This window comes from Seriola aureovittata, chromosome 20 (genome assembly GCF_021018895.1).
Source record: "Seriola aureovittata isolate HTS-2021-v1 ecotype China chromosome 20, ASM2101889v1, whole genome shotgun sequence".
Taxonomy (NCBI): Eukaryota; Metazoa; Chordata; class Actinopteri; order Carangiformes; family Carangidae; genus Seriola; species Seriola aureovittata.
Window position 1 is genome coordinate 15,415,647 of NC_079383.1, and position 14,284 is coordinate 15,429,930.

The 14,284-nt window shown below is 42.4% G+C and overlaps 1 protein-coding gene across 21 annotated transcripts in view; it reads right to left on the minus strand.

Moving 5' to 3' along the window:
* The window catches only part of si:ch211-285f17.1 (sickle tail protein homolog), a 108,978-nt gene that overhangs the window by 23,804 nt on the left and 70,890 nt on the right, over positions 1 to 14,284 (minus strand). For 14 of the 21 annotated variants that reach the window (XM_056363764.1, XM_056363766.1, XM_056363777.1 and 11 more), the window contains exons 3-4: positions 3,762 to 3,842; positions 2,398 to 2,593 (exon numbers count right to left, since the gene is read on the minus strand). In XM_056363764.1, the coding sequence (XP_056219739.1) occupies positions 2,398 to 2,593; positions 3,762 to 3,842 (277 nt within the window). Of the gene's footprint in view, positions 1 to 1,117; positions 1,236 to 2,397; positions 2,594 to 3,761; positions 3,843 to 8,720; positions 8,866 to 14,284 lie in introns of those variants that run through there. The other 7 variants (XM_056363760.1, XM_056363778.1, XM_056363771.1 and 4 more) reach the window with 4 other exon arrangements.

The following is a 14,284-nucleotide window of genomic DNA, read 5'->3' on the forward strand; positions in this document are numbered from 1 at the left end:
TGCACTGTGCTTTAGAAAAACAGATGTCTCTCCCACAAAATTTATGGACACGCCCACACTGCACTTGTATAAACAATGCCAGGGAAAAGGAAAAAAAAAAAAAAAAGACATTTCTATTTCTAGTCTCTGATTCATTGCTTCAAAGAGCATGGCACTGATTTCTATAGGGTTTTATCTGTAGCATTAGCAGAATCTTAATGAAAAGAACAAAGAAGTTTAACCAGCTAATGCTGGTTCTGTAATTATGTTGTATCATATTCAATGAGAACTTTCCTCAATGTCACATTTCATTAATCTCTGAGACAAAAAAAAGTTGTTGTGATACACATAAATCGATCGTTTCAGAGACATTTTTCAATGAAAATAGCTGATTTTAAGGAAAGGAGATACGGTTTTACTTGGTGTAACCCCTTAAAAGGACCGAGCCAGTAAAAGCTACCAGATGTTGGCGAAATATTATACAAGATCCTACATGCTCCACGAGACAGAGTGAGACAGAGAGAGGGCAAATGCAGGAAATAAAATTGCTGAGTCTATCCATTGCTCTGGTCTGTCTGGGATTCTGGGTAGTAATAACTTAACAAAGTGCCCATATGCAGACTAACTTCATCTTCCCCCCCTGAAGAAGATCCCCTGAGAGCTGTTATGTTAACAGTCGGCTCATTTTCACCCAGATGTTAGCAACTAGGGTGAATAAGTTTGATGACAAAGCGCCATTGATCGAGCAAGCGTTATGTAGATCTGAACTCTTTAACATCAGTTGCATTTGCTGCAACAAAGTCGAATAGCTCGGTTCTAACAAAGAGTCGTGTTACATTCCTCAGCGCCTGGTTTCACTCAGGATTGGAAGCAAATGGCCAGTGGGTTTCCTGACCAAATGGGCACAGCACAGCAGACTGTCTGAGTTTTAAACCAGTTTTCCACATCTCTCCACTGAGACACAAAAGTTTAAACGAAGCGCAATCATGAAAAACGTCAATCTGTGTCCATTAATATTATCACAAACTTTGAAACGCAACGAAAGAAGCAGAAAACTACTATATAAAGAACTACAGGAAGAAATGACGTGAAACACAATACACTTGATGCCACACTCGAGAATGAATCTGATACTCACAATAGGGGTTTTAAAGATTTCCTGTTTTCTGCAGAGTCTTATGATGCTCTGCAAAAGACCACGCGACAAGATACTAAGCCCCAAATGTCCGTTGGGACCCAGCGAAGTGTGTGTTTGTGTGTGTGTGCATGTGTGTGTGAGACTGTGGGAGGGACACTGTAGTAAAGAGGTGCCCCTTTTTTTCTCCTCCCCCTTCATCACACCATAACCCCCCACTGTCCTCACGCTTTGTCCTGATGTTTTTGAGAGAGAGAGAGAGAGAGAGAGAGAGAGAGAGAGAAAAAAGAGAGAGATGGAGCATGTGTGTGAGTGTTTTTGTGTGTGTGTGTGTGTGTGTGTGTGTGTGTGTGTGTGTGTGTGTGTGTGTGTGTGTGTGTGTGTGTGTGGCAAAGCATACTTGTTGAGAGTGTTTTTATACAGGTTTTTGTATTTCTGCTACTCAAGCAAAGGAAGAGGCGCTACTGGCACCGACGAGTGTGGAAAACGACACCCTATAGTTTCATTCATTTTCAGTTTGGTCAAAAGGCGTGCCACTCAGACGCTTTGCTATTATCCAGCAGCAGATGCCTTGCTGAGCTGTGAGCTACCTTTGAAGACTATCCTCCTGAAATAATACAGCCTCTACACTTTGTTTGGGGGAGTTCTCAAACTCTTTCCACCACCCTCACCCTAATGCAGCAACCTAATTCTGTACAACTTTTAGAGTTTCTGCATATGGATGCAAATGAAGCACCGTCTGCGTTGATAAGACGACCCATTTCTAATCCTGTCAATAACACGATGGCATATTGTGGATGGATTCCCTAATCTTTCACTACAGAGGAAATGAATTCTAATTAAAACAGAGCTTTGAGCTGAGGTGGAGAGAGGAGGGAAGGAGGAGAGGAGAAGATAGATGGAGTGTGAGGAAAAGAACTTGGACTGTCAAGGTGAAACAGTGAGATCATGGTGTGGTGAGCATTTATTTCAGGGAGTTCTTAAGTTATGCCAAGATTATGCTAAAAGGGCTGGAAAATGTAAAGTTACTGAACAGGATTCATGTCAAACCACTTCCACTTCTGTCTATTCACGAAAGTCAATTTAAGATTTAAGATAGAGCCTTTATTTTCAATAATATAATAATAAGAATAAGAGTGTAAGAATATTGCCAGTTTGGGGATTTTGGGTGAGGAATAGAATTACAAGACAGTCGACTGAAACATTTTGTGGTAAATAACAAGAAGGGAAAAGCTTAAATTCTGACTGTACTGTCATACAGTAAAGCCTAATACATAGTGTACCTAGTGATCGGTCCTTTGTCTGGTTGGTCGATCGGACCACAGGCAGGCTGGCACGAACCCGGCTGCCGCGGGTGAAGGCTGTAGGTGCGTCGGCCTCTGACATGGCATCCAGTGACTCTAGGGAGGCCAGGGAGAGGTGGTCAATGTGGTCGCCGATGCTGGGCTGGGGGCTGGGGCCGTGCTTTGGGCTTCTGCTCTGGAGGGGGGGAGGCACATGGAAACATAATACGGTAAGGGTGAGACCACGGACACGGTGTGCACAAGATGATACAGTACATGCATAAGTTTTATATTCTGGAAATGTCACAACAAAGTTTTCTAAATTTCCACTGTACGTCAAACACACTCTTTTAGATATTATACATTTGCTGAAGTTAGGAAACAAAAAAAGTATCTGCCATTCTGACAACGGCAAGTGTGTTATGAGTCACACACACATTCTCTGGCAAGCTGAAAGCAAGTGGCTTTGATGTTGACTTTGAGCTTGACTCCAGCACAACCACCAAATAAACCAAATGACTTCAGTCATGCAAATGTGCAAAGGAGTGTTAATATTGTATGACACTGATACATGCTCACACATCTAATACTGCTGAGTACTGTCCCACAAGCACCTCATTGCACTTAAATCTGTCAAGCATGAGGAGGTGGAAAAAAAAAAGAAAAATCATACTGAGCAGTGTGTGAGAGAAAAAGTTTTTTATGAAAGAGATCAAACAGAAACCAACAACATGAGTTCTAAAGAAGAGGAAATTCCTTTTGACCACTCATTAAGGATCAAGAATCGTGTCATCAAAATTCAAAGATCAGTTGGCTCTGCAATCAGATCTGCATGACGTGGCTTCCTCAGGCCACAGCTACAATAAGACGATGTGTGACATGACTACAGAGCCCATTGAGCTATTATGTGGTGCTGTAAGGTGATCTATACCACAGGGACAAGGTGGGACTCAAACTGCGGGGTCAGTGAACACAGGGCTCTTTATGAAATGCTCTTCTTCCCTGGCAGAAGTGTGGTGCTGTAGAGCTAATGCAGCTGGAGACACAAGGCCAGGTCCACCAGGTTATCTTGAACACACCTGCATGCGCACGCTTCTCTTCTCTCACACTCACAAACAAACGGACAAAAAAGGAACTGAAGCATTTTATATAAAGTGCAGTTGACATTTTTTGTGAGCTTTCATAGCCAGAACTGGTTTCGCCTGGTAGCCAAGTGTGTTTGGCAGGCCCAGACAGGGCAAACGTTAAAAGACATGGGGGCACAGGGGCTGGGAACAAAGTCACACAGCAGATGTTAGTGAGGATGCAAACATGACCACACACACACAATGGCATGATGCAGATAAGATAAAAGGCCGACTAACTCTGTGGGGCAATTGGATTTTCATCAAGTACCTCTGAATGTCAAGTTCAGAGTGAAGGGAGGAGAGCATGCCCTGTAAAGACTGATGGGAGAAAAGAAGGGAGAAGGAGAAAACAGAAAGCAAATGGCTGAGAAATGCCAGCGGGAGGGTGAGATGGAAAAAGAAATGGTCATCAAACAAAACATAGGAACCATGGAAACAAATCAATGTCAACAGCGGACCAAAGAAAGGAAAGAGGCTGAAAAGAAAACCTAGATACACGGGTATCTTCAATCCAATCTAACAGTTTACGTAAGGGGCAGAGACAGTTTAAAACTACTTACCACTTTTTATAAGCTTATTTGAGTTTAATGAGTTCTGACATGGAAATCCTTGAAACCCCAACACTTAATAATTCTACAGGTCTATCTTTTTTTTTTTTTTAAATAGATCATTTCTAATCATCATCCCTCTGTGTTATTTGCTGAATCGTAGTGTGCCAGCATTTATGTGATGCACCTTTACAGCGACCTGACACAGCAGGCAAAACTGTTGAGCCATCACTCGACTCCTGTAATTCCATTCAAAAACGCCTCGGCTGCAGCACCCTGGAATTAAAAATGTGCCCTTATACTGTTAATGCACGATGATAGTCACCTGTTAAAACAGAGAGGTCACATGCCGTTGACGTGTCACCTGAAACTCGACATGTGTTGGGAAATTTAATCTGAACACTGAATGATTTATGAGCATATTCAGTCGTGGTGGGTCCAAACAGCTCTCCCACACTGCTGTTCTATCCTCTCATATGCTACTGTGTCACCCTTGGGAGTTTGAATCATACTGGCTTCCTCCATCACCTGTAGGTAGTAATTATGTCAGAGTGGTCTGGCAGTGTAATCCAATATCTTATGAAATACCAGAGCGGGGGAAGAAGAACTTGCATTCAAACCTGCATATAAACATTTACTGAACTATCACATTTTCTGGGTTTTACTGGATTTTTTTGGGGGAAAGTGAAGTAAATTTTACTGTAGCCATCAGATAGAGCTGGGTGATATGGCTGAAATTAACAAAGCTTTAATAACTAATATTGTTGATTTTTAATTACAATTGGCTGCAATCATTACTTTGCAGAAAGGAATTTAAAGACTTCATAAAGTCATATTATTTGCCCGACGATGAGACAAATGTAGTTGAATAAAAAGCCAAATATTAAAATGTAGTAGAAAGGACAAGAAAGGACAAATAGTCACTTTTTGGCATGTACGATGAGAAGACCACTCTCATGCTGAAAGAGCCAGGCTAGCTAGTTTCCCCTGCTTCAAGTCTTTATGCTAAGCTAACGTCTTGTTTTACTTTTGTGATAAAACAATTGAAATGTGACACAAAAAAATGATGTAACATCAACACAAGAATAAGTAATCAGGTTAGCTTAGTGGCTCAGTGATAAAGTTTGATAACATTAGCCGCTTTAAGCTAGCTGGTCATACCAGACCAAATAAGACTGTACCAGCACAACCATTGAGTGTATAGACTTAAAACAGATTGCATTTTATTGTTTCATTTTTTAACTTTCAATCTTAAAAAGAAAATTGTGTTATTCCTTATTTTTAAAGTTACATAGTCTTACTTTAAGTATGCTAATTAAAACTGTTACTTTCCACTTCTGTCAATTTTCAGGAAAACGAATGAATAGACACAATGCGACAGCTAGAGAAGAAGAATTGCACAGGAGTAAAAGATAGTTACAGCGGAAGCAGTCACATATAAAAGAGGAGGAAATTGCAAATGAGACCTTCTGCTTCCCGATGGAGAGGGGTAATTAAGTTAAACCACTCCACACCGGTCCACATCTGACAAATGAGGCGTCCCCTCCAAAGGTCAACAGTTTAGTTCAGATTAACTCCTCTAGCTCTCTCCCGCTTCTTTGTCTCGCACGCACGCAGAGCCCATGATTTTGACAGCAGCTATGTATGAAAGTGCTGCAATGCCTTCCATCAAAAGCCACTTCCTGTCCCCGCTAACCACTTCCCGCTTTAGGGTCCAGATGTGAAAACCGCAGGCCAACCGATGATTAGCACCGTAAAACCTGCTTCAGCCCGCTCACACCTACGGTACATTCCACACCAGTGATTTCCCCTCCTTCAGTCAAAACCATACGGCCTGTGATTTTGCTTTTTCAGCAGCGGCTCCCTCTGTACACCACATCTGCTCTGACAGCTATGATGAATGTGAAACTGAGACACTGACATTAGCTTATACACAGGAATATGACAAGGTTTAGAGTCATGTAAAGAGCCCCTTGGGAAGGAACGTGTCTTGAAAATATATTTAGAAAGTGGCCAAGAAATCAAAAAATGTCTTCCACAATGATGGTGGGTTGTGTGTGAAGTGCTGCAGCCAGTGTCAGTGGCTTGTTATTATAAGACTTGTGTCAAATACTCACCATGATTCCAGTATGTCAAAGCAGGTCCAGAAATAACTCAAGGGAATTTGCCTCATATAAATGCTCATGAATGCAAACTGCTCTGTTGCAGCAGAACGTTTCCTCAGGCCACCACGCGCTTACTCACAAATGCACTAAACTTTGTGCCTTAAAATTTCTAACTGTCTTGAACATAGCTTGCAGGAGATTTATATGAAATTGATGTCAAGTTTAATGTAATGTGGACATGTGACAATTAGGCAAACGACCATGCTTGCAGGGAAAATGAATACAAGATGAGAGAAGTTCACATGTGTGCTGTCTGTGTGTGTGTGTGTGTGTGTGTGTGTGTGTGTGTGTGTGTGTGTATTTGAAAGAGAGAGAAAGAGGGATACAAAGAGAGACAGAGTGCCTGCATGAGTGAGTCAGGCCATTGTTCCAGAAAATCTGACCTGAACCCAGGACATCCTGAAAACATTTATGCAACAGTGGTCTGACAAACAGTATGCTGTCATCAGAACGAAAGCTCAGGTCTGTGTTTGTGTCTGCATTCCCCACAATGTAACATTCAAATTTTATAGGTCAGTGCAGGTACATGTGATAATGACTATTCTGCACTCGCCTACAATGCTGACATCTCACTCCTCACTTTATCTGCACCTCATGAGCATGCATGTACAGCATGGATGCTTGTCTTTGCTACCTGCCACCTGTTAGAGAGAGTTTCACGCTGAAGGGACAATGCTGCATAATTTCACAAAGCAGAGCAGATTATTTCATATTATGCGGCCCCTGTCTTAGCTCCTGACAGACAGGTTGATATGCGGAGCCCCGCGATTACGGTAAAGTTAAGTAAATGGCAGCTCCCATCAGGAGCCTGCTGTGTCACTCATGGAGATCGAAGTATAGAGCGTCATGTACTACACCTACTGCCAGCCTTAACAAAGCCTACTGATTGGTGCCTTATTTCTTATACAATCAAAATAGCTGGGGTTATAATAGCTTTATCATAACAAAGTCTGGCTTTCACCTTAAAAAAGAGGGCATTCTCATAATATCTCTGCAACCATGTTAATCTTTTTCACCTTTTGGCTGCAGAGATTTCTGTGACTACAGATACTCTGCAAGTCAGCTGCAAGACAGCTTTTACTTCCATGTATTCAATTGCAACAACATCCACTATCAGAGTCCTACTGCAATTGCGTGCATTCATGCATCATCTCTCATGTACACAGAGCTAACACACACTGCACAAACAGGTAACAGCTTGTGTGGTTTTAAACACAAACTTAAGCGTTGTGAGCACGGCTTTCCACTTAAGATGCTAATGTGGTCGGGGCTCTGGGGAGAGGAAATAGAGCTAACTGTAATTACCTGGTCTGATCTGTATGGCAAACACATAAACAGAAGACGCTGGCTCTGCAAACTGTTAACCTCTTGCTTAACTTGTCTCATTCTTGCACATTATTCCACTTTGAGCTTTGAGTCTGGCAGAGTTAATGTTGTGAGTGTCAGAGCTGAGTGAGATGCTGTTAATGTCCTTGAGCGAAACACTGAATCATTACTGTCCTCGCTCCTTGATTACAGATCAACATAGACGACCAGTGCCTAAAAGATTAAAATGTGTCACAAAAGTGCTACAAAGCAAGCAAAAAACTAATAGAGATCATTACAAAAAACACCTGTGTGAGTCTGAAACTCAGTGCCACTGCAGTTCTACACAACTATGAAGCATAAAGCCCCTGTCAATCAACCAGCCAGCGCTCTGTCCGTATGCTGTCTGTGGACAGACCATCATCCTTTGTCTCCCCTAGCCTTAATGACATTATACTGAAATCCCCTAGTCATCCATTCCCATTCATTGCTACCACATCCCTCTCTCGCTCCCTCCTCTGATGCATTCCTCCTCTAATCCCTTCATCCAAATCCCCAGATGACCTTTCAGAGATGGCCTCGCCTGTTAATTGACGTGTTAAAAGGAGATGACTTTATAGTGTCCACAGTCAAAGCTGATGTTTAAGGTGAAGCTGGGCGCAAAAGTCGTGGCAGCTCAGGTCAGAATTTTACAGGCAAAACAAACCAATACCAGCTCTTTAATAAAATATTACATTGGCAAGTAAAATATAATCAAACGGATCTCTCATTCAGAGTGCAAATGAAGTGCATAATCACGACAGAGACAATACTGTGCCTGTTGACCCTGTGCGCAATGGAGGTAAAATGACTATCTCTTCCGCCACTTGTGACATTTTGAATAACTGAGCCACACCGTCCAATTGATTTCATCCACTCACGCATACATGAGTTAGTCACAGTTATCACCAGCAGACATCAACCCCCTCCTCTGATTGAGCGAGGTCACAGATAGCCATCTGATATATATCAGCCAATGGCAGTTTATGAAGTAGAGAAAACTGTCTTGAGCAATTTCTGCCACGCCAGATTTCAAAGCTTTTCGGTTGCACAAAAGAACATTTATGTCATGTGCAATCTCAATTAAACGCATGTTAAGTAATGGCCATGTTCTAAATGATCTTGAAAAGCTTATTTACCATATTAGACCCGTGCCAATCTCCGTCCAGCAGTGACTTCCATGTGAGACTGGAAACTCCCTGGTTTAAGGGCAACACGATCTCTTCCTCCACTGTTATTTCAGCCTTCGTAGCACTTGCTGTGTGCAGCTGCCCTGTCCTGCTCCCTTCTCTTTTTGCTCGATCTTACAGCGGATGTCCCTTCATCCAATGCACACACCGCCCCACATCCCTAACGATCCGACAGCACAATACAAACGCACACGATCCACACCCGGCGGACAGCGGCGGAAAGTCATTGTTTGTATGTCTGTGTTTTGCTCCATTGTGTGAGACAGAGATCGTGTCAGAGAGCGAGGGGCATCTGCACAAATCATGACATTCAAATATTTCTTACTTGCAGGCTATATTCTAGCAGCTTATGAGTAGAAAATCTGATCCCTTCAACGGCTGTAAAACTCCATGAAGTTTCCATTCAGCACTGAAATAATACATGTTATCTTTAAACACCAGCTTCAACACCACTTCTTGTGTCCAATCTCAGCTCCCATCTATCTGCTTCGAGGCTGTGGCTGAAGACTGAGAGATGACACTTGTGTCACAAGGAGATAAGAAACTGCTCTGCCCTCGGGAATCCTGAGACCCTATACAAGATATACTCAGCCAGGCCTCATCCTATAGAAAACATGGATTCCGACACACCCGGTGGGGTGACACATACGCACATACACACATCCAAATACAAATGCAAGCAAATGCATTACAGAATGTCTCCATTCTGTACTAGGCCTACTTTGGCTTCTGAGCATATTTTTCAATAATGAATGCTGGAATCATCAAAGGAAGGTCAGCTCATGTTGCTAAGTATATAGTTTTATTGACAAGGTGCTGTGTTGTGGTTTCAACCATGTAATAACCGGAAGGTGTTACATAATATGACAGGTCCAGGCTTACACCAAGACTGGCAGATAATTTACTAGTCTTGCATGCAATGATTTGGACACACCTATGACTGCACATAAATAAAGGCTCTGTATCTCCCTTCCCTCTCGCTCACTCACTCACTCTCTCTCTCTCTTACCAAACAAATACATGCAAAGTATTTGCTAACGGGGCTGCAGAGCCACAATGTGTCCAGACTTGCTCTTTAATATCACTTCATCAACAGCAGCAAGACACTTTTTTTTTTTTTTTTTACAGCTCTGAACACTTACTGCATCCCCGAATCATGTAATAAATGTTTGATTACCTCACACTCACACTCACACAGAGTTCTTCCAGAGTGAAAACACAAAGAGCACACCCATCCATACACACACAGTGGACACAGTCATGCTCACATGTTGGATAGTCCATGTATTTGACATTTCCTCATATGAACCTGGTCTGTCTCTGGAGAACGTCTCCCCTGTGGTAAAATTAAAGACCTTCCAGGTCTAATTTGAGCCTCTCTGGGTTTATATCTGAGAATGTGTGGATGTGTGTGTGGCTCCGAGTCTGTGGTCACACAGACAAAAAGTTCGTTATTCTCTCCAGAGGAATCGGCGTCCTGCATCCTCTACATGATGTCACACACATATAAACTCACACATAATCTAATAAGTTTAAAGGGGTGTAATTCTAGTAGTGCCAACGCTGAACTAAATTTTTGCACCTTTTCTTTTTTTTTCCGTTCTTTTACAATGAAAGGGAAAATCTTTGCTGGTTTTAAATCACACTATTTTGTCAAGTCTCTTTTTCATGCTATGAAACCAGCCCTGATAATGGCTTTGCTATTCATGCCTAATTAACAAGTCGCTGAGGACCACATACGATCTTCCTCTGAGCCTGAGATTTATTATACCAACTCTCCCAGAGGAGAGTTTCTCTGTGTGTTTGTGTGTGTGTGTATAAAAACAGTCAGATAATCAGTGGTGAACTGGTTTTTATTAAGCTTGATAGAACTTCTTCCAACGTTTCTGGATTTCCTGATAGCACGGTCCACTACACGGTACGGTCATGTCAACACAGTCAGCCACAGTTAAACCTGTTAATTAAATGATGTGTATTTTCTGTGCTTATCTTTAATTCTTTATTTTTATTACTGTCCATTGTTTTTTCCTCTTGCTGACTTGTAGTAATACGTATTGTCCTCATTATCCACTTCTGATCAGGGTGCCCTGTGTTTGACCTGAGAAACACAATGAGAAACACTGCAGTGCTCACACACACACACACACAAACACACACACACACACACACACACACACACACACACACACACAATCCTGACCCCTCAGCTCTAGATGACTCAGTCCGCCATATGTGATAAGTCATGAAACTCCAACTCTCACTGTCAATAAACAACAGCACCCAATGATGCTGAAGGTGCTAAATCGCCACGTTTTCACTGCACCGAGCTTCAGGCTTCACGACTAACTGACTTGTTCTGTTAGATACAATGTTAACACCCACTGGAAAGTGTTACAGAGGAAAGTAAATATAACAGAGCGGGAGCCGAGCTACGTGGATATAATGTGAATACTTGTATATGTAGAACATGAGCCATAGTTGGGGTAGATTATGCTGTCAAACTGAAGAGGAGGTGCTATGATAAACTGCAGCACATGCTCCACTTCTGCCACATAGTCTAATTTATTAGTGCTTCCATTAGCTGCTGATGCCTGAAATATATACTTTCCCACTGTACACTTACTCACTTTCCAGGTGTTCCCTATCACCTACGTCGTCTTGTTTAGTAAAAGAACACCATGCTCTCTGTTGCTTGAAGATGTATTTCAAACATTTACAAAAGAAATGCTGCTAACTTTATGCCAAGTTACTGCTATGCTTTTCTCTGTCCCGCACCCACACTCCACCCCTGTATCTCCACTGAGAGTGCCCAAACTGGAAATAAAGCACAGAAGATCAAAAATAAGGCTTGAGCCAGATGCTGGGAGCTGGCCCTGTCAGTGGTGAAATCAACCCGGTGTGCCTCTGTCTCTGATTTGCCTTTTGAAGTTCGGTTCATACCTTTAGCCCAAGGTGGAATCCAGATGTCGGGATGCATGCAAAGACTCGCAAAGCACAGGTACAGATAGAGAAAACAATGGGGGAAAGACCCCTCTTGGTTGCTCCCCATTTGGTCCTGGAGATCATAAAACCTGGAATCTCTTGCCAGTATATCAAAAAAATGTTAACAGTGGTGCCAGTAATGGTAATCCATCAAAATGAAAGATTTTCAAACCTGCATCTGGCTGCCATGACTCCAGCCTGAAGACATCAGCAACACAAATACATGGTGAAGATGACAACATGGTTAGTCCATTAGATTAGCTACTAAACAAGTCACTTAGTTCCGCAATCGAGTCAATGCTGACCAAAAATAGATCACAAGTGCCAACAAAGTAAAGAAATGATACCAATACGCCAGTAGGCTAAAGCTTCATCCAAGTAAACAAATGTACAATCAAATATTCATGACCAACCAAATAGTTAACAGCATGCTAACAACATGTTCTTAGTTGTCAGTCTATGTAAATACACACACTTGTCATCTATACACTGTACATCTATGTTTGGCCAAAACATTAATGAGTGAAAACATCATATGTGGTTTGTCCACCCCCACTGTACATTGTGCTGATTTAGCGCCACAAAGCTCTGCATTAGCAACAACAACAGGCACTGGAAACTAACACTGCCACACAGTCCGTCATATACAACACAGACTTGCTGGAGAAACTGCGCTTCTAGTCTTTGAGCTGCTGTAACCAGAAAAGACAAGGCTGGCAAGGCGTGACAAGACAAGGATTGCAAATGGGGAATTAATTATTACAGTGTGCCTTATATGATTGTTGACTACATAATTCTCAGTTTAATTTGTCCCCTGTTGAAAGCTTTAATTACCTGTCCTATTTTGCCTTTTCCGTATTGGTTAAGTTGATCAGTGGTTTTCGAGAGACGACAAACTGAAGTCAAGGAATGATGAAGCTCCTCAGGCTGCGACTGCTGTATTGACAAATGGTCTAAATTGTACCCAGTGGAATGTAAGGGCGTAAGGTTAAAAAGGTCTCAGACATTTCACCTCCATTCTCTGCAAATCTGTCAAGAAGATCTGAACTTTTTAAGATCCTCATAACGACTACCTGCCTGTTAAGCCAGAGGAGCAATAATATAACTGAGGTAAATCCGACTGCTGTTGTTTACTTAAGCCTGGGCTAATAGAGGTCTGCTTTGCTGCAGGATAGTGCACTGAAAAGAGCTCAGACCTGATTAGCTGGTCTGATTAACACACTGGCACTGCGTTTGAGACAGTGTGTAAAATTCTGTCTGGCTCGACTCATTATCAGCAGTGATCAGAGGCGGGTCCATCAGGGCCTTCTGTCAGAGCGGCTTAACCCCCACCCACCCCACCCCCGCACGACACTCTGGATTAGATACAGCCTTGGCGCCACTCCACGGACCACTTGTCCTCTCAGTTGGGGTGCTGCACCCCTAAAAAAAAAAACAGCCACATAACCCCTGTTAACTGGCAGGTCAGCGCATGCCCGTCATTAACCTTGTGGTTTTTGTTTGTGTTACTGAACATACTCTCAAAGTGTCACTTCATGCAGAGGTGGCAGATGCGATTAAAAACAGCTCAGCTACTGCTCCTGATGGTCAGCGGAGGGGGTTTGATGATTAAAAACAGATGTTTTGCTGCAGACCTGCTGCACACAGTACCTGATTGTGTGATTTCAGGCACAAGGTGCAGTAGTGGGTATAACAAAGAAGCGTTTTGTGCAGATACACTCTTGGTTCATAAATGTTTTAGTATGCAATATCTGCATGCATGCTTGTTGGTTTATCTCTGCTCTTCTAATCATTGCAGGGATACTGTGCCAGAAGTGGAGGACAATGAATGATCCTTTTCTCTGTGCAGTTTAGGTAATAACAGGAACAGTACTCCTCCAAAACTCCCTCCCTATTCTTCTCTCCTCTGATCACGGTCAGATTTCTTGCAGGGAGTTGATGCATGCTTGGAGCCAGTGTTATCTAGCTGACCTTGGTTCTGAGGAGCAAGAGTGTAGCGGAGCCAGGAGCCCACAGAGAGAAAGATGTGGGGGACAGGCCAAATGTTGAAATACCTCAAAAAGACTCAGAGGGAGAGTTTACAGTACATTTACCGTCCATAATGACAAATGTGCGCTGTTTATGCTGCTTTGTTCGGCATGAATTGGTGGGAGGGTGCAGATATCCTGCACCCTGGCATTTTATTGACGTTGATGTTGTTACTAAATGCAGCATTTTTCCATGCTTAATTTCCATCACTGATCTTCTTCTGACATGCTGGCAAAGCACTAGTCCTGAAAAGGGCTCTCTACTCGTGTGATCCTTTTCCAAGGCCAATTTGTGTTCCCATTAAAGGTTTTTCTCTTGCCCTCTTCTCAGGGGATTTACTTACCAAGGCAGCCATATCTTTTTTTATTAAAGCCCCTAATTAAATCTATTTCAGAAAAAAACATTAGAATATAAAAATGTTTATATCTGCATTTCCCCTGTAGCCTTTTAAACTTTGTAATAAAGCTCCAACTTGGCAAGCGAAGACGTGGTGGTAAAGTTTG